Genomic DNA, 19,467 nt, shown 5'->3' with positions numbered 1-19,467 from the left:
AGCACATGCAGCGCATTCACGGTGCAGCACGGAGACCAGTGTGGCTGGAGTGGAGTGAGTGAGAGCAGTAGGAGGTTCTGCACACATGCACATACACCAACACACACATGTATCCACATGCACACACCACACACATGCACACACGAATAGGGATGCAAACCTACATTACATGGAACTGAAAGTTTTCTATATTAACTGAAACAGAAGTGTATAAACAATATCAAAAGCCATACTAAGCATGACTTCATGACTTTTACAGTATTTAAAAATACCTCAGATTAGCAGTTCATAAACAAAAATCACTGCCTGGGAATCCCCCAATAGATTTTATGACCCACCAGTGGGTGGGGAACTGTCACTGGAAAACCACTCAGCCCTGCATTTCCTTTGTTAACGCATCATCACGGGGCCAGGTGGCCACAGGCTCACGCGACGAGGCAGCAGAGCTTAGTGGAAGGAGCGTGGGGTGTGAGCGAAGCCAGGTCTGGGTGGAAGTGCAGCTCCCGGCTTATTAGCCGCGTGACAGAGGGCGTGTCACTTGAGCTCTGGATGGCTCTGTGGCCTCGCTGTATGAACCGGGGGTGGTCGTGAGACCTACACAGGGAGCTTCCATGGGGTACATGCCAGGCTCTGTCCCGTGTTCTTTTCTCCCCTCCTGGGGAGGGTGCTCAGTGTCAGGTGCAGCGCTGCCCGGAGGAGTCTGCCTGCTGACGCTGACCCACGGGGCCCCTAGAGCTCCCGGGAGGGGTGGGTTCCCACCTCAGTGGCCTCTGTCTGGTCATCACCCTGCAGGGGAAGTCGGGGAGGGAGGGTGAGCTCCGGGTTTCTGCTGCAGCCAAGCAGCAGAGGAGGGGTCTTCTTGAATTTGATACATTCACACTAAAATGTTCTGCTCTGGAGGCCCCAGGTCACTGTGGGGGAGGGACTGGGTTTTTCTGGTCAGAGAGACTGCTGGAATCAGATCTGTCCGTCTGTCTTCGGGCTCGTCCATCCGTCTCTCTGCTCCATCCACCTCCCTGCCTATTCACTCAGCATCTACCTGTGAGCACACCTGGACCAGACAGACCTGTCCTCAAGGAACACAGGCTGGGAGGGGCAGTTGTTACAACACCAGGTGACATTATGTAACACAAATACCAGGCACTATGCCAAGCCTTCTAGCTATCTGGCAGTTCTCAAGTAGGGGCAGTTTTGTCTCCCAGGGGACACTTGCCAGTATCTGGAGCTGGAGGGTACTACTGGCTTCTCATGGGCAGTGGCCGGGAGTGCTACTATGAAACCCGCCATGTCCCCCCCAGCAAAGACCGTGCAGCTTCCACGTCAACGGCGAGGCTGAGAAACTGACCCACCTCTCGGTGCACATGTACAGGGGCCGCATGGGGCAGGGGTTGCTTTTGTTTTCCAGCTTACAGGGGAGGAAATGGAGGTTCAGAGAGGCAAAGTGACTTGTTCCGAACAGACAGCTGGAAGGGGGCCCAGATAGGACAGGCTGAGCCCCAAGCTCACGCCTCAGCCATGTGGCCCGAGCTGCATGGGACTGCCCAGGGTAGCCCCAGGCTGAGGGGTCAGCCTCGGGGACTTTTACAGCCAGACCACCCTGCCGTTTGGTGTGGGAGCAGGTTTGCAGGAGGTAGGGGGATGATGGGCTTAGTGGGACGCTTGCGGTTCTGTCCTGCTCCAGATTCTGGGGAAGAAGACTGGGGGCCTCAGCTGGGAGAAATGGCTGGAAAGGCAATGGCCTGTTAGGCTTCAGGATAGAGAATCTCTTCCTTCACTTGTTTACGAAAGTTGCAGGGCTCCAACCTGGGGCGAGGCCAGGACCTGTCCCCAAACAGGCACGAAACACATCCTTCCTCGTTCACAGATGAAGAAAACAAGGGATCACAGAGGAGGAAGACAGGACCTCACTTAGTTAGGGCAATGGCTGGGGGAGGGGCCTGGGAGTGTCTTGGCTTGACTTGAACTTTGAGGGCCAGCAGGAGACAGGGCCATGAAGGGGGTCTCCGAGGAGGGAGGAGCAGGGCATGAGGCTGCACTGGGCAGAACTCTATGCCGGGAGCATGCCCACCCCGCTCTGCCCCAGCCAGTCTGCATCCTGGCACCTGAGAGCTGGTACCTTCAGGCTCCAGACACTTCAGGCAGCTGTGTTGTGTGTCGCTGTGCATGTCGAATACAGTGCAGCGTGCAGAATGAGCCTGCACATGCTCGTTTGCACACATGCAAAATGCACAGCTGTGTATGCACACACGGAAATGCACGTGCATGTACTTATACGCACACACGTAGATACATTTAAAAAGCCCCCTTGCTTATAAAATAGGAAACTAGGAGACAAGAATATGAAAGACATGCATTCAAGCACAGATGGGCACGCGTGCAGCATGGAGGCTTGCTCCCTCCCCCTCTCCGTCTGTGGCCCTGCTTAGAGCTCGAACCCAGCCCCAGGACCCCTCAGGGGCACCGGAGGGCCATGAGGCCTGGGCCTGGGTTGACCTAGTCTCTGGGAACTGCCCTTGTTCCCTCGCTCAGACCTGCAGAGCTGCTCGCCGGTTTTCAGCCATCTCTCGCTTGGCCAAACCCTGAGACCCCTCAGCCCCGCTAATAACTCCTCCTACCTTCCAGGAGATCAGCTGGTTCCTGAAGGAGGCCTAGGCCCCTCCTCAGAGGCGGAGGACGACCCTGGAGAGGCCTTTCAGTTTGAAGACAGTGACGATGACGAGGACACCAGCGCTGGCCTGGGCGTCCCAAGCATTGCTCCGGAGAAGGACCCAGATGCCCCACTGATCCATTTGGACTCCGCCCCTGTCACTGGTAAGGTGCTCTGGGAGCCTCCGATCCTCCCGTTCTCAGGCCTCTGGGCGGGGGTGGAAGCTCAGGCTCCCAGAGATGCCTCTGGTCCCTCTGCTGTCCCCAGAAAGCAGGAAGGGAGAAGCCATTGGGAAGAAGCTGCATTCTTTTGCCTCCCCTGGGAACTAGGATTCCTCGCATTCCTGCAGCATCTGGTGCACTTTGGCACATAGTAAATGGAAGCCCCCCCCCNTCTGCCCCCCCCCCCCCCCCCCCCCCCCCCGCAGCTTCTCCCAGGGAATCGCACCAGCCAGAGAAGCAGCCTCCCAGAGGATTGGAGAGTCCCCGGCCCTGGGGGCGGGAAGGCCATGATAAGGCTGGTGTTAAATGGCAGCTTCTGGGCTCTTGAGCCTGTCCTCTGGGAGAGGCTGGGGACCAGACTGGCAGGAACTTCCTGCGTGCTTGGGGACAAGGGACTCCTTGAGGAGCTGGGGGTTGGGGGGCAGGCCCAGAGCTGGCAGGGCTGTTGGTTCTGGTTGGAGTTGGGGTGTGGGCAATGGGGGTGGGGGTGGGGGTGGGGGCGGTGCAGGCAGGACAGGTAGGGGAGCTTGATGACAGCGAAGAGGCTGGGGGAAGGGAGGCGGGCTCTACAGGCGCCCAGGCCGGCTGGGCTCTGTCTCCCGCACCCCGGGGAGTCCACTGGGCCAGCCTCCGGCCTGACCGGCTCTCCTCCTGCTTTTCCCCCTCGCAGACCCAGACCCAGCGGCCGTGCCGCCCCAGACGCAGTAAGTGAGCCTTCTTCTTTGCGTGTTTTTTGGTGGCTGGAAAAAGAGGAGACACTGGGCAGAGGTGTGGGAAAGGGTGGAGCTGCAGCCAAAATAGCTCACAGCAGGTCTTAGGCTAAGAAGAACACATTTTAAGATCTCCGGGCCGGAGGGAAGAGGTCAGTCCTTAAAACTCATGCTACTTCTTTCTTTTGCCCACAAGCCTGTGAAATAGCAGAAGGCAGAACCAGCTCTAGAACCTGGCTCTGCCCCCTGCTACTAGCTGCACGGCTTGAGAAGACATATGAATTCTCCAAAGATAAGTCTGTTCATATGCAAAACGGAGACAGGAAGTCCTCAGCCCCCTGGGCAGTGGCTGAGAATGAACCCACTCCGTGGTGTTCAGCGCAGGGCCTGGCCCAGTTGTCTTTGCTGTCGCCGTTTGTCCTGCCAATACCGTCCCCATTCCTGTGACTGCTGACTGAAGGACCCTGTCCTCCTCCACCTGGGAGCCTGTCCAGGGCAGGGCAGCCATCTGGTTAAAAGCCTGGATTTGGGGGTGATAGCCTGCCTCTGACTCTGGCCCTAGCACTGGCTGTGGGTTCTTGTGTAAGTCAGGGTCCTCTGGGCTTTGGATTTTCTCATCTGTAAAAGGGGCCACTGCTCCGTTCCTAGCACAGTGCGCTGTTGAGTAAGAGGCCCAGCATCGCAGCAGGCCCCAGGTCAAGGCCCTGACCCTTCCCTCTGGGGTCTTAGGAAAGTCAGCCTGGGCTTCGTGGTGCATTTGGAGGCTGGGGGCCTGCTGCTCACTGGCTGCCTCTGGGGACCCGGGTGCTTAGGGAACCCTCCTCTAAGGGAAGTGCTAGTGGGGGATCCAGGCCTCGGGGTGTGTGGCCAGGGGCAGCCATGCTGGTGCTGGGGGAGGGTTGAGACTCCCTTTGTCCTCCAGGTGAGAGGGTGGGTGACTAACTCTCAGGCAGGTGTTGCCCAGCAGGAGGCCTTCCAGAGGCAGATGTGGCCCTGGGGCCCTGGAGCAGGAGGCAGTCCTGGATTCAAATCTGTGTCTCCACAAGTCCTTGTACGTGTTCATTTGTCACTTGGAGTGGGTGGGCCCTGTGTAATTAAGGCCCCAAGTGGGAGCCAGCTTCCCCGCCCTGACTAGAGACCAGAAATGAATCAGCCATCCTTTGCTGGGATTGGGGAGTTCCAGAGATGGCTGTGATCTCCCAGGATTATAGCCCTCTAGGTGGGCTGGGAGCACAGCTCCCAGTCTAGCGGGGGAGACGGATGCTTCAAAGTGAGACACAGGAGTGCCCAGGGAACTGGGACACTGGCCAGAGGGAAGCCAGGTGAATGAGCGTAGATTCACTGGTGGGGACAGGGCAGGGATGGGAAGGGTGTCCACATGGAGGAGGTGACTGAGGCCAGAGGTATTCCCCCCCACCCAGGGCCTGGCACTCTTGGTCCTTTCAGGCCACCCTCCCAGACACCCCCATTCCCAACCTCGAGGTCAAGAACACAGCAAGCCAGTGCCTGCCCTACCTGCCTCCCCTCTGTGTGTCCTGGGGGCCTGGTGAATCTGTAGCCAGATTGTGTGCCTGGTGCTGGGGTCCCACTGAGGCTGTGACCCAGCGGTCCCAGAGCAGCTGCCTAGCGCATTGTTTTCATCAGCCCACTGGTCAGGGCACCTCAGGTGGACCAGGTGTTTCCGAAAGACACCTAGTCCCTCTGCCTGTCGCCCCGTGGCGGGGCCTCTACCAGAGGAACCTAGAGCAACCCTGCAACCAAAGCAACCCGAGCGCCCTTGAACACCATCTCCAGGAGACACCAGGGCCGGAGGCCCGCAGGTTCAAGTCCCCACTCAGCTCCTCCCTGACTGGGTGGCTTTGGGTTGCCTGTGAAGCTGTCTGAGGCCCAATTGCCCCATGAATAAGATGGACATAATACCATTCACCTTGAAGAATCCTGAGGAATGAGTGAGACAGCTTGTGGGAAGCTTGACATACATACACTGTGTTTGCTTCTAACCCCACCTCCTGTCCAGTTTGGATGATTCCAATGTGACAGGGCAGGGGGGATGGGGCAGAAATGGTGTGTCTACTGCCTGGGGCTGGGCCTGGATTGCCAGGGCTGGAGTCTCACCAACAACAGGCGTGAATGAAGATCACGCGTGGGCGGGACGGGAGACCCTGAGGAGCACTGACCACAGTGGGAGTCCGAAGAGGCTCCATTCCAGCCCTCTAATTTTGTTCATGGGGAGGCTGAGGGGCAGGACTTGCCCAAGGCCACACCCTGGGATGTCCACAGCCCCCAACTCCTTGTCCAGTGCTCTCCACCCTTCCCCCAGCTTCATTCCCTCCCTCCCTCCCAGGTCTTCGTTTCCCTAGTTCCAGCTCCTTCCCTGGACGGTGATTTTCCACTCATGAGTCCTCTGGGGGGTGAAGCTATCCAGATCAAGTTCCTCCTCCTTACCCAAGAGACAAGAAAAAATCTTGATGTTCTTTTGAAACTTCCCTAAAGGTAGTCACCAAGCAAACTCTGCTTTACAAAACAGATCTGCCAAGTGGAGGCCATCTCCCCTCTCGTGAGTGCACTTCCTCCGTGGCCCCTGCTCCAGGTTTGGAAATGGCCTTGAGGCTTTGCCTGGCTGCCCACCTGGCCTCTCAAGAGGCTCTGGACGGAACAGGCAGAGAGTAACCGCCCAGGTCCAGGCAGAGCTGCTGCCTCGCAGGGACCTCCTGGCTGTCAGTGCTCTCGGAGGGAAGGAGGCAGCGCTGGGGGGAACCCCTACTTCCCAGCTGGTGGCCAGAGCTTGGTGGGTACAGTGAGGGCTGGGGGCTGGGCCTTCGAGGGCCTGGGAGCTTGGGCTCCGAGCCACAGAACTGGCTTCAAGTCTTGCTCTGCTACGCACTAGCTGGGCGTCCCTGGGCAAGTGGCTTCCTGTCCCCAGCCTCACTTTCTTAAATAGTAAAATGGGCTTTGTGGGGCGTGCACGAGTTAACTAGTAAAATGGGCTGTGGGAGGCATGCACAAGTTAACATTTATCCAGTGCTTAGTCTGGCTGGCACATCCTGGCTGCTCTGAACGTATTTGCTGTTGTTATTCTGGGTCCTGGTTTAGGTTTGGTTTTAGAAGGAGCTGGTTGGGCCCTGCCCCCTGGGAATCACACAGACCTGGGTTTGATCCAGCTCTCACCAACCCTGAGAGCCTGTGCAGGGAAGAGGATTACACCTGCCAGGTGGGCGGTTACAGGGACAGTTGGGGCTGGTTAACATGAGGTCCGGGGGGTGTGGGGTCTGTCTCTGGCTTTCAGGCCCGTGGACTTCCCGGTCCCTTTGCCTACTGGGCTGGGCTGCCCAGAGGAGGAAGCCAGGCTGCTGTAGGGTAAACAGAGCTGCCGGCGTTGCTGGGTGTGTTATGCTGAGGCCTGTGCGGTGAGGTTTAGGGTTGGGCCACCCTGCTCAGCACTCCCAAGGAGATAGCCTCTGCCCCTGGGTAAAGGCAGCCTTGAAGGCGCTTGGCTAACTGGGGGTCCTTCTTTCCTTGACAGGACATGGCTGTGATCAGATGATGATGGTGATGATAAAATAGCTGCAAATAATAGTGACAGTAATGATGCTGTTTACGGTGTACCAGGCACTGGGCTAAACACCCAGGCCCGTGTACTCTTCCCATCTCGAGGAAGTGGACACTGTCATTACCCATGACGCAGGTGGGAAGCTGAGGCTCAGAGCGGTCAGGTGGCCAAGGTTTCATGTAGACAGCGTGTGTTCATTCAGAGCAGAGACTAGACCCGGGGCCTCTCTGATGGGAGGCCAGGCGTGGGCCGCTGCACTCCCCTTCAGGGATCATGAGCTGCAGGTTTGAGCCCGGGACCTTGGACTTGGGCTCATGGTCAGGGTGCAGATGGCTTCGTGTGAACGAGCTGATTGTTTGTGTGTTTACCTAAGAACTTTGCCTGCTGAGAGGCACTCTCTAGCTTTTGGGACAGCAGTTTCTGAGTGGTTAGGGTGTTCTGTGGACACCAACCGGGGAGCCAAGCCGAGTGGCCTCGGTACTGCCGAGTGTGTGTGATTCTGGGGGAGGCCCCTTCTCTTGCAATGGGAGCAGAGGAAAAGCAGCCCACGCTGAGGTCTTGTGATGGCAGAGGGGGTGAGGAGGTGCCGCCCCACCTGCGGGCCAGCCCCCCGGGGACAGCTGGCAGCTGCATGCTTGTCCTCAAGGCTCAGCGTGGAGCCAGGCACAGGGCGAGTGCCGAGGACGTCCCTGTAGAATGAATGGTGGATACTGATGGACAGAAGAATGGGTGAGTGGGTCTGACAGGGGACTTTCAGTGTCTATGGACGTAAACAGAACACAAGCGGCGTAGAAGTGGAATCTCTGAGCCTGGGCTCTGAGTCCGACTCTGGCAGCTGACAGGGCCATGGGAAGGGAGTGGATCAGTGGCCCGAGGCCACGCAGTCGGAGTCTCCGATCCTGCTGGCACTGGTGGTGTCGGCCGCCACTTCCTGAATGCTTCCCATACATTATCTTCTCTCCCGGGCACTGTGGCCCTCGAGACAGGGATTGCGATGGCTTCCATTTGGCAGATTAGGCACCGAGGCTTAGAGATTTAGGGTAGTTCACCCAAGATCTCACAGGGCTGGTAAGTGGCTGGGCTGGAGCTCACCCCGGCTGACCCCTGAGCCGTCCCTGGGAGCCGGCAGGGTTGGCCTGGCCTTTGCAGCCAGTGTCCTCACAACCAGCACTTGCCCTCGCCGGGGGAGCCGTGGATGGAGGCGCAGCCCCGAGCACCCAGTGGTCGCTGGCTTCCTGTGTTTCCCTGGACGCAGCCCCCACCTCTCACCCCCACTCAGCACGCGGCTGTGTGCTCCGGCAACCCTCCTGGATTGTTTTTCCTGCCCAGTTTGCTGCCACCACAGGGGGCCCTGCCTTCTCAGCATTTCCTGTTGGGTCAGGCCTTTGGCTCCTGGCCTGGCTCACAGGGGCCCCTGGGAGGTACCAGTTTTGCCCCTTCCTGGGCTTATCCAGACAAGATGGACCATGCTGCCTGCTGGCCAGTGCCTCTCAGCTGGACCTGGACCCTGAGGGAAGCAGGTGGGCGGCTGGATTCCTGGAAGGACCAAGGAGCCCATCATCCCTGGACGCATCAGGTGCTGACAGGGTCAGGCCAGGAGGAGGCTGGGCTCGGGAAGCAGCGTTTGCACAGAGTAGAGACGGGCTGGAGGGCCTGCCTGCAGCCTGGCCGTGCCCTGTGGCTCCTGAGGCCTGGGGGAGGGGAGCACGGGGAGCAGGTGGACAAGGCTGGAGTGGCCTTTCCCAGAGGAAATTCTCCCTGGGGCACCTGAGGTTTTCCGGATTGCTGCAGACCCAGCCTGGAGTCATTTGGAACCCGGGGCTTGGCCTTAAACTTGCCATTTTCCCAAATCCCAAGTGCCCGTAGCCTTTTGCATCCTGTCCTGCAGGGCCCATGTGGGACCTGAGGCCTGACAGGGATCAGCTCTCCACAGTGGGGTCCCTCGTGGAAGACCTCCTGTGGCCCCTTCGCCAGTCCCTAAATTGGAAAAGCTGTACTTTTGCTTGTTCTACTTTTTCATCCTTGGTTAAGTGAATTTCCACACCAGAGATAAGGCTTTTGGATCACAGGCCCCTTGGGAACCCATAAAGGCCACATGGTTTCTCCCCTGGAATAGGTACTACGCCCTGCTCATTTGTGACAGTGAGGACCCTCTCAGGGAGCTTGTGAGGTCCACCCCGGATCCCTGGAGCAGTAGGAGGACTCTGCCTGTATTGCTGGCTCCTGGCACAAAGAAGCTGCAATCCAACAGCTCTCTGGTGTGCAGACTTCACGGTTTATGCGGCCTGTCCGCACTTGTCTCATTTTGGTTCTCATAACTGTGGTAGGCAGAATGATGTCACCGCCCTCCCCCGGAGATGTCCGCGTTCCAATATCCGGAACCTGTGAAACGCTACCCTGCGTGACAAGGGGACTTTCCAGATGTGCTTACCTCGGGGATCCTGAAAGGGGAGGGTTTCCTGGGTTGTCCCGGCCAACCCAGTGTACTCGCAGGGGTTCCCGTGAGAGAGAGGCCCGAAGGTCAGAGACTCAGGAAAACACTGGAGAGGCCTTGCCCTTGGCTTCGAAGATGAAGGAGGGGGCCGTGAGCCAAGGGGTACAGGCTGCTGGCGGGAGCTGGAGAAAGACAAGGGGGAGGACTGCCCCCCAGGTCAGGGCCCCCAGAGGGAGCCCAGTGTGGCCAGTGCCCTGCTTTTAGTCTAGTGAAGCCTGTTTCGGACGTTGGACCTCCACAGCTGTCAGGTGATAAGTTTGCATTGTGTAAGTCACCAAGCTTGTGTGTGGTGGTTTGTCCCAGCAGCGACAGGAGTTAAGAGCGATAATTTGACACGATGGCCCTGGACAGAGGGAATTATTACGGGGTCTGTAGTGCAGACCTCCCAGAGGCACAGTCACTGGTCCCGGGGCTGGGCTGGCACCCAGGCTGACAGCCCAGGTCAGGGTCTTTTTGTTCTTCCCGCACAGACCCCCCTGTCCACCCAGGACAGGGCTGGGGCTGCTCTCGACTGGTGTTCTGCTGGCTGGTGTCCTCCCTGCCCTTGACCTCCACCCTTGATCCTCTTATCACGCACATCCTTGATCAACGCCTGTGAGGTGGCAGGCACTGTGGCAGTGACCCAGGCAAACAGTCGCTGCCCTCGGTTGGGGGGGGGGCAGCTGATGTTCAGGGCAGGGTTGAGTTCTTCACAAGGGCCCTGCCAGCTGTGTGTGTACAGGCTCTAGAGCCAGATAATGAAGGTCTGCCTGTAATCTCTACTTCTTATTCACCATAACCTGTTCTAAGAGCTTCAGCTGCCTTATCTCATTGGGCCTCTCACAGGCGGGCCCTGTCACAATTCCTATTTACATATGCGGAAACAGGTGCCAAGAGGGCCTGTCATCAGTCCGAGGTCACAGGGCTGAGGTGAGGCAGAGCACAATCTACTTCCAGAACAGGTCCTCCAACCTCTCCCTCGGGGATCTGGCTGGGACCCCACCTGCCCTGTCTGTCAGCTCCCCTGTGTATCAGCTGCTCCACCCAGGACCTCATCTGCTACATTTCCTCTCTGTAAAGTGGAACAATAGACCCACCTGATGAAGCCCTTGGGAGGAGGAAATGGGATGTCAGGACAGATGCTTAGTCAGTGAGCTGCTCTTCATCACTGTCCCCAAGGGGTGCGGACCTGTCTGGAGCAGGACTCCAGAGCATGGGGACCCATGCTGGCCAGAGCGTCACTTACCATCACCTTAGATGTCTTTTCTTTTCTTTTTTCTCTTCTCTTCTCTTCTCTTCTCTTCTCTTCTCTTCTCTTCTCTTCTCTTCTCTTTTCCCTTCTCTTCTTTCCTTCCTTCCTTCCTTCCTTCCTTCCTTCCTTCCTTCCTTCCTCTCTCTCTCTCTCCCCCCCACTTTCTTCTTTTTCCTTAGTAGTGCTTATGCATATTTATTGTAGAAAAGTTGGAAAGTACAGAAAATGATAGACTAAGAGTAAGCTTCAATTCTGCCCAGCTGCTTGGCTGTGCACATATACATGTATTTATAGAACTGCGGTTTTATTACACATACTGTTTCATGGCTCACTTTGTGACCTAATTACATAGCGTGAGCATTTTCCCATGGGAACCTGTGTACTCCGGAACCCCGCAGGGTCCTTGATAAGTTATTGCTGAGGGTGTAGAACCTGTGCGCGGTCTGACCGTCTCACCCGGTGCTCTGGAGCCGCTGGGGAGGAAGGTGTGTGCACCACAGAGCAGAAGGCCAGAGGCACGGTCTGGATCAGCCTCTGGGCCTGCAGGGCCAGGCTCCTGGGTCGAGATGGTTTCCCGGGGCCCTGGGTGCTCAGTCCCCACAGGGGGTGGGCTGTGTTATGGATGCGGATCCAGGGGCCCCTGTCCAGACTCCCCCTGGGGGCTCCTCACTGCTCCTGCTTACTGCAGTAAGTGATGTGTGACCATGGCGGGGTGGCACAGGCAGGCACACTGGGTCCTGGATGTGAGGGGTGGCCGGGCTGCAGCGTGAGCAGACGGATGCACACAGGGTCCCTGTAACTGGAGGAGAGGTGGAGGACAGGATCGGGGCAGGAGGTAGCACACCAGGAGGATTGATTGTGTGCCAGACCCTGTGCTTAGGATTTTATGTGCCTTCTGTATTCACTGCATAGCGGAACCCTAAGAGGAAGGAGGTATTGTTGCCCCATTTCACTGCTGTGGACACTGAGGCACAGAGAGAACGAAGTGCTTTACCTGCATTACCTCATTTAGCCCTCCCAGTAGGGAGTGAATCGATTATCCGCTCCATTCTACAACAGCGCCCAGACGTTCACTGACTGTCCCTGTGCACAGTGCCAAGTGGCAGAGCTGTGGTTTGATCCAGGTCTGTTTGCTCCCGAGTGTTCCCGTCACACCTCAAGCCCATGAGCCCTGGTTCTCAACCCCGGCTGCACGTCGGACTCAGTGGGAGCTTTAAAGACACGGGTGCTGGGGCCCCTCTGGACCCACGGGTCAGAACTGCCCGGGCAGGGGCCTGGGCAACTGTAATGGGCAGCTGCCTGGAGTCATCTGAGCGGACCCTCTGGCTTTAACGTGTTACAGGAACTAGAGAGAAGGTGGCTTCATCTGGGTTTAACATTTTTGCCTTCCTTTCATGTCTCTCAGGCTTGAGATTAGTGGACCTGGTGGCGGTGGGGCATTTTGGCGGGGGGTGGGGCACTGCTCTGAACAGGCCAACCTGGGCAGGCCCTCTGTCCAGGCCCTCTGAGTGGTGCCACAGATTGGGCTTCACTCAGGGCCTTATAAGGCAAAGGTTATTCTGGTCCTCTGCATTCGCCAAAGGTGGAACTCCCCCCGTTCCCATTAGTTAGACCTTGTCCTGGAAAAGGCCCCGGAGTGCCCTGGGTGTGGGGGGCCCAGCTAGGAATCCTCAGGCTGTTCTGGGTTTGGGGGCGCTTCTCCTTGACTACTCTTGCTCTCTAGGATCTGGGAAGGGACCCTGTGGGATCTCTTGTCATCGAGATTTGCTGAGAACCTGGGGCCTCTTCCTGAAGCAGTGGGGCCTCTTGTCTTTAAAATAGGCCGGGGGCGGAGAAACATCAGCCGCTGAGCGTCCATCGTGGGCCAGGGCTGATGGAATGGGGCCACCAGGACAGGGCAGGTCCTCGCTATCACAGGATGCTCACTCCCTTCTCGTCCCTGGTTTGTTCCTGGAGACACAGGAGGCGGGCACAGAAAGTGCCCTGGGCACCATGGTGGCCTTCTGGGGCACTTGACCGAGGTCTGGTCAGGGAACTCTGTCGCTGGGCGCCTGGGAGAGGTCCTTTGGTCCGTCCCCCGCCACCTCTTTTTCATCAACCTTCTCAGTCTCAGTCCCTCTCCATAGACTTGGCACCTTTCCTTTATATCCGGTGGGCGGTGGCCCCACCTTGTAAGTCTGCTGTGATCTTAGATGCGGGCCTTTCTCTCCTGTACAAGCCTTAGCATGTGGGAAGCTCAGATAAGGCTGAGCTAATTGGCCTCTTATTGCTTTTTATGCCTCTTTTATTATCTGGGGAGGCCCCAGATGGAGTGTTTGCTTACAGGGAGAAATAGACTGCCCAGCCCCTCAGCAGCTGGGAGAGGCTGCCCACGGCTCCCCACTCCCTGCCCCTGGCCCTGTGAGTGCAGGGTGGGCCAGTGGCCTTGGCTGGATGGGGCAAGGTGGGAGGAGGCATCCTGGGCTCACTTCTTGCCAGGCCCTTTCCCTCCCTTGCCTGGGAGGCCTTTTCCTTCATCCGCATCTGCCTGGGCAACTCCAGTCTGGGGGCAGCAGAGCCTGTATCAGAGCAGGCCTTTGTGGGCAGATTTCAGCTCTGTCGCTTCCTGGCCAGGTGGTCTGGGGCTGGGGACTTGCCTGTTTGTGAAATAGTCATAATAAAACATGCACTTGGTTCAGGCATTTAACACAGCCTGGGTGCAGAGTTGATGCCAGCGAAATACAGGGTGGGGGTGGGTGGGGGTCTCCGGCCACCCTAGGAAGACCTGCCCACCCATAGGCACTGGTCTCTTCCCTCCCTTGGAGCTCCCAGAGTCTCTGTTTGCCTCAGCCATGGAGGTAGTGCGAGTGGGCATGAAGGCGACTTCTCTGTGCTGTGGGACCCCCACTTCTCAGCCCAGGAAGCCGGGACCGGTACCTGGGCTGGCCACTCCATGGAGTGAGCCCAGGCTAGCTTCTCCGACGGTGCAGAGAAGGTGCACCTCTGTGCTGTCCTCTGTGCTGACCTCTGTGCTGTTTTGTGCGATGGCCACGAGCCACAGGTGGCTATTTCAAATGAGTTGGTTAAAATTAAGTGCACCATGTTCTGGTAATGTGCAACCCAGAGGCTCATGTTTGCAGCCCCACCCTGGATTTTCCTATGTCATGAAGTATTTCCAGGTCTCTGTGAAAGCTGCCTGACCTCAGACAAAAATACCCACCCGCTCCCCCTGCCCCTTGACATTGTCTTTAGAGCTTGTCCAGGGCCTTCTTGGGCGTTCTCCGGTTGAACTGCACTGCAGCCCGGCAGCTGGGTGTTACGAGGCACGTCCGATATTTTTGTTGCAACATCCTTGCCATGGACGTTTTTGCCACAGGCATTTTTGCTGCGTATCTAATTGGCCACAAGGCAATTTTGCCATAAAAGAGGTAAAGTCATGACAGACAAAGGATGGATATGAAAAGGAGTAACAGGCCCTGGCCAAGTAGTTCAGTGGTTGAGAGCGTCATCCCATTGCACCAAGTTGCAGGTTCGATCAGTGGGCAGAGCACGTATGAGAGAGAATCAACCAATGAGTGTGTAACTAAGTGGAATAACAAATTGATGTTTCTCTCTCTCTAAAATCAATAAATAATAAAAGAATGAATAGCAGAATTAAAAAGGCTACTGAGAAACACAGAAGCTCTGAGCCTACTTAAAAGGTGTGCAGATTCATGGTGGTCCTGGGCAGGCACCTGAGTGTACTTTGTGGGTCACATCTGAGCACCTGGGTTCGTCCTGTGGGAAATGAGGGTTCCGTTCTGCGCCCTGTGCCCTCCAAGGCGGCTCTCGGTGCGTCCTTTCCCCTCCTCCCGACACGGTGAGTTTCAAAATTAGCAGCCGACCCCTGGGCGGGCCGTCGTCTGGCAGGAGTGCAGACTGTTCGGGGGGTACCGCTGTTTCACTGTTTTCCCTGCCAGTTTGTCAACGGAGAAATGAAGCCCAATTGACAACCGGCTCAAATGCATTTTTAGTTTGTCGAAGGCGGTTGACTTGTCAGTGGAGAAAGGAAACCACCACCAACAAACCAACCGTATTTTATCCCTTTTTACGGCAGTACGGCCTAACGGCTAGTTAGTTTAGCGGTGAACATGTCCGGGGCAAAATGGCCAGCACAAAAGTACCCAGAACCATCACGATTTCTTTTGGACGAAGACTTGAACTTGTGTTTCTGACTCTATGCGGATTGCTACGTGTCCCTTAAAGGAAAAAAAAACCCAATGCCAAATCGTTTAGCAAGGTGCAGTGACCTTATGTCACGACAAATCTATGATCTCCGTCAACACTTAAGTGTGAGTTCCCTTCTCCTGGTTGAGAGGGCACAAACTTTGTTGGCAGACAGCCTGGGCTTTGGGTCCCAGCTCCTTCTGATGGCACTGAGTGACGCTGGGTAAGTCGTTAAGTCTCCGTGAGCCCTGGCTTCCCCATCTGTGGCACAAGGCTGATAATACCTAATATGCGCTGCTGTGCAATGAAATATGCAAATACGGTGAGCAAAAGTAGGTTTACATCTGTGAGTATGCAGAAGAGTTTATTCTTGTTATTATTAATTAATGATTGTATTATCTGTACATCATTCCAACTGTAAACCTGCTTTTGTCCACCCTGTGTAGGCAAAGCAGAGCAAGCAGCACCTCACAGGTATGTCGTAATGGTTACCGGTTGTCACAGTTAATGTCTTAAAGCAACTTTCAACCAAACTCTGCCTGACTCTCTACCCTGGCTGGTACGGTTGGGTTCTGTCTGAGCGTTTCCAAGTGGCTGTCTCCAGCACCTTCACGGTGTCCTGTTTGAGCAGGTGCTGGCTCACGGAGGCAGCTGGTAGAGGTTGGGGCCCAGGTGGCTCCCTTCATCCCTGCAGCCCCTCCTGGTGCAGACCAGCCCCGCCCCCTCTTGGCGTTTACTTCCTGTTGGTGGAAAGCTTTACCCGGGGACTGAGTCCCTCACCCCAGGGCAACGCTGCTGACTTCTGGCTGTGAAACTGGAGCTGAGATTGGCTTCTCCAATAGGTGACTTAGATCTGCGTTGTCCTGTACAGTGGCCACTAGCCACATGGAGCTATTTAAAATAAAGTCAAGTTCCTTAGTCACAGTAGTCCCACCAGCCACATCCCAAGCGCCCAACAGCCACATGAAGCTCAGGGGGCAGCAGACGTTTCCACGGTCACAGTTGTCCAGGCTCTATTACCTGAGACGCAGTCATCAGAGCCCTGCTTCAGGGTCAGGCAAGTGAGCTCCACGGTCTGGCTCCGCCCCTCACAGGTAGCATGATCTCGGGTGGGTCCCTCTGCCTGCTGCCTGCAGAGCAGGGAGGGCGAAGGCCAAGGGCCCACTCACAGGAGTGTTGCTCATTCTCCTCCCTCCCTTCTCGCACTGTTCTGGGCTTCATGTCCCCGTACCCCATCCTCCACTAAGGGCTCGGGGCGTTCAAGTCAGTTCTTGACCTCTGTGGCTGCTGCCCTGGACAGTTGGAGGCCTCTACCCTCTGGATGGGCAGATGTGGTCCTTGTTTTTTGAGCGTGGGCTTTAACACACACACACTCTCTCTCTCTCTCTCTCTTTCAACTGGACTAGTTCCAGATTTACAGGAAAGTTGTAATGATCGCACATAGAGTTCTACTGACCCCCCCTCACCCTGCTTTCTCATTGTTAACATCTTACGTGACCAGGGAACATTTGTCAAAACCAAGAGGCCATCCACTAAACTCCAGACTTGATCTGATTTCTGCTCATGTTTCTGCTCATGTCCTTTCTCTGCTCCAGACCCCATCCAGGCTCCCAGGTCGCGTGTAGGTGTCATTTAGCCTGCTCTGGTCCGAGACAGTTTCTCAGGTTTCTCTTGGTTTTTACGATCTTGGTAGCATTGAACAGTGATGGGCAGGTATTTTGTAGAGTGTCCCCCCGTCTGGGTGTGTCTGGCACTTTTCTCCTAGTTGGACTGGGGTCATGAGCTCAGGTAAGACAGCTGCACAGGTAGGTGCCCTTCTCGTGTTGCATCATGTCAGGGCTATGTGGTGTTCGAGTGACATCGCTGGGGATGGTCACGTGATCACTTGGTCTGAGTGGGGTCTGCTGTATCCCCACTGTTTCCTTTTGCACGTCTAATCCCGGGAAGCGAGTGCCTGAGTCCAGCCCGTTCTCCGGTGTGTGGGGGATTGAGCTGTCTCCCACTTGTGGTTTTGCAAACCGTTGCAAGTCCCCTTTTCTCCCAGGAGGCGGCCCCCCAGGCCCTGGCCTCCAACTCCTTGTGGGAGAACAAGGGGGAGATGGAGGCTCCCAATGAGCCTGTGCTGGAGGGAAGACCGGTGCCCATACCTGGGGAGCACTTGGCCTTGGCCCCTGTGACATATGTGATCTTTCTGCGGTTAAAGCAGCAGATGGGCCTGTGGTGTCTTCTAAAGATGAGGAAGGGGCTTGTCCAAAGCCTGTGCAGCCTCCTGACCTACGGCCTTGGGGACCAGAGGCTCCCATCCTCAGCCTGCCCCTGCCCATCACGAGCTCTACCGTTCCGCTGAGGGGTTGCTGGAGACTTCAATAGCAGGCTTTCTCTGTCTCTCTTGCCATCAGAAGCTCTGTCCCCCTCCCTTTTGGCTCACTGGCTCTGCGTCTCGGCCCGCAGGGTGCCGGCCGTGGTGAGCAATGGAGAGGCTGTGGACACAGCTTTGCCTGGGGTCCGTCGCTCCAGTTGGAAGCGGAAGAGCTCCCGTCGCAGTAAGTCCCCACTCCGCCCCAGGCCTTAGCCCCAGGAGGGTGGGGCCAGGATAACCTTGGGGTCCCTTCTCTAAGCTGAGAGCGCTGACATAGGCCCGCATGAGCCCATGTCCTCATTGGGTGGGCTGGGTGGCAGTTCAGAGGTGGATAGGACACTGCCCATGCTTGACGGTTGCCATTTGTCCTGAGAGCCTCGATCCAGGAGCGGACCACACATTCAACCGTTTATCAGTACCCCAGATACTTCTGAAACAGTTGGTGGGTGTCTCCCTGTGACCAAGATGAGTTTCCTCTGGGAGCAGGGCCAGGCACACAGGCAGGCAGTCACGGAGAGAGGGCAGGTGACGGAGTGGGGAGAACCCATGAGTCCTGAAGGCAGAGAGCCAGGGAGCAGGGCTCAGGGAAAGGGTGTCCAGGCAGAGGGGACACCTGGCACTGGGGATCAGTGAGCACCAAAGGCACCATGGGGACGATGGGCCAGGCTGCAATCTCTCCACTCCTGGGCCTCAGGGGTCATACTTTTTTGAAGGCTACTGGGAGCTAGGAGAGGCCTATTCTGCAGTCGCAGCCACATTTGCATTTCAATTCTGTCACCGTGGGGTGGGCGCGCAGCTAGGAGACAGGGAGACACGGTGACACCGTGGGGTGGGCTGCATCCCAGTGAGGAGGCTGGCCAGAGAGGGAGGCCCACGGCCAGACAGGGGTGGGCAGGTCTGCAGCCATGTGGGAGGCAGAGTCCGTGGTGGGAGGAAGTGGTTGGAGGACGAGGCTCCGACAGGGCCCTGGGGCCCTGCGACAGCTGGAAGCATCGAAGTTAGAATGGCAGGGACCTCAGAGGCCACCAGGTCCCATGCCTTCCTGGGGGGCTGTGGGGCGAGGACAGGGTCCCATCAGGAGTGGGGACTGGCTTTGAAAATCCTTGCTCTGCAGGGGCCCTATGCCCCTAAAGAGAGCAGAGAGTGGGCACGCAGTTTTGGGGCGTGACCTTAAATTGTGTATCCAGGGGGCTGCTAACCTGGGCCAGGTGCATGCCCTGCCCTGCTGGCTGAGCTCCCAGTGAAATGTTTGGGGAGGGCTGTGCTCATTTGCTGACTTCACCTATCAGGGCTCTGCTGGCTGAGTTTGGGGGGCTCTTCTTAGTCCCACTCTCCAAATCCAGCCAACTCTCCTTATTTCCGCTGCCCACTAGAGCTGGTTTGCCCTCCACGGCCGGCCTCCAGCTTGGGGAGTGGCCCCTTCTAGGGTAGTGCTGGAGGCCTGGGCAACGGAAGATGCTCCAGGCCCCAGGTGCTGGGTCTGCCTCATGCTCCCCACAGGTGCTCACAGCAGCTGCCTGTCGGCCAGATGGGCAGGCCTGTGGGTGGCAGGGAGGCAAGTGGGTTCTGCCCCTGTCGCTGGGAGAGTGCCCTGGAGAGGTTGGGGGCGGGGAGGAGCGGAACCAGTGTCCTCTGAGGGCCACGGGGCAGGCGCTCCCCAGGGCCCGCGCCGCCTGATGCTGGCCGGGGAGCTGCCAGCTGGTGCAGCCTGATGTCAGTCTGGCCGCCGCCTCCGCCTGGGCCGCCACAGCCTTATTCGTGCTCTTTCCCTCCCCCTTCTCCGCTCCCAGTCGACCGGTTCACTTTCCCTGCCCTGGAAGAAGATGTGATTTACGACGACGTCCCATGTGAGAACCTGGATGCACTTCAACCCGGTAGGGCCCCTTTCACGCTTCCTCCCTTCTCTGGGGATGCGGTGGGAGGGGCAGGAACTGGGTAGGGTCGCCTTTTATTTCCCTCCCTCCCCACGCAGCCCATTGCCCCTCCTTCCTGCTTTTAAAAACTGCTTGTAGTCCTCCAGGGAGAGTCAGGAGATGGCTGGAGGCGGGGCTGGAGGGGGCGGGACCAGGC

General features: G+C 57.2%; 1 protein-coding gene across 9 annotated transcripts in view; it reads left to right on the top strand.

Annotated features, from left to right (window-relative positions):
• ARHGEF10L (Rho guanine nucleotide exchange factor 10 like) overlaps positions 1-19,467 on the top strand; it is a 157,103-nt gene that overhangs the window by 57,680 nt on the left and 79,956 nt on the right. For all 9 annotated transcript variants that reach the window (XM_037045081.1, XM_037045075.1, XM_037045073.1 and 6 more), the window contains 4 exons: positions 2,623-2,811; positions 3,539-3,572; positions 17,490-17,581; positions 19,188-19,271. In XM_037045081.1, coding sequence (XP_036900976.1) covers positions 2,623-2,811; positions 3,539-3,572; positions 17,490-17,581; positions 19,188-19,271 — 399 coding nt within the window. The remainder of the gene's footprint in view (positions 1-2,622; positions 2,812-3,538; positions 3,573-17,489; positions 17,582-19,187; positions 19,272-19,467) is intronic.

The sequence above is a fragment of the Sturnira hondurensis genome, unplaced genomic scaffold (genome assembly GCF_014824575.4).
Source record: "Sturnira hondurensis isolate 20B ecotype Veracruz unplaced genomic scaffold, ASM1482457v3 Scaffold0004257, whole genome shotgun sequence".
Taxonomy (NCBI): domain Eukaryota; kingdom Metazoa; phylum Chordata; class Mammalia; order Chiroptera; family Phyllostomidae; genus Sturnira; species Sturnira hondurensis.
The sequence above is the reverse complement of the archived record's forward strand: the minus strand, read 5'-3'. Positions and strand labels throughout refer to the sequence as shown.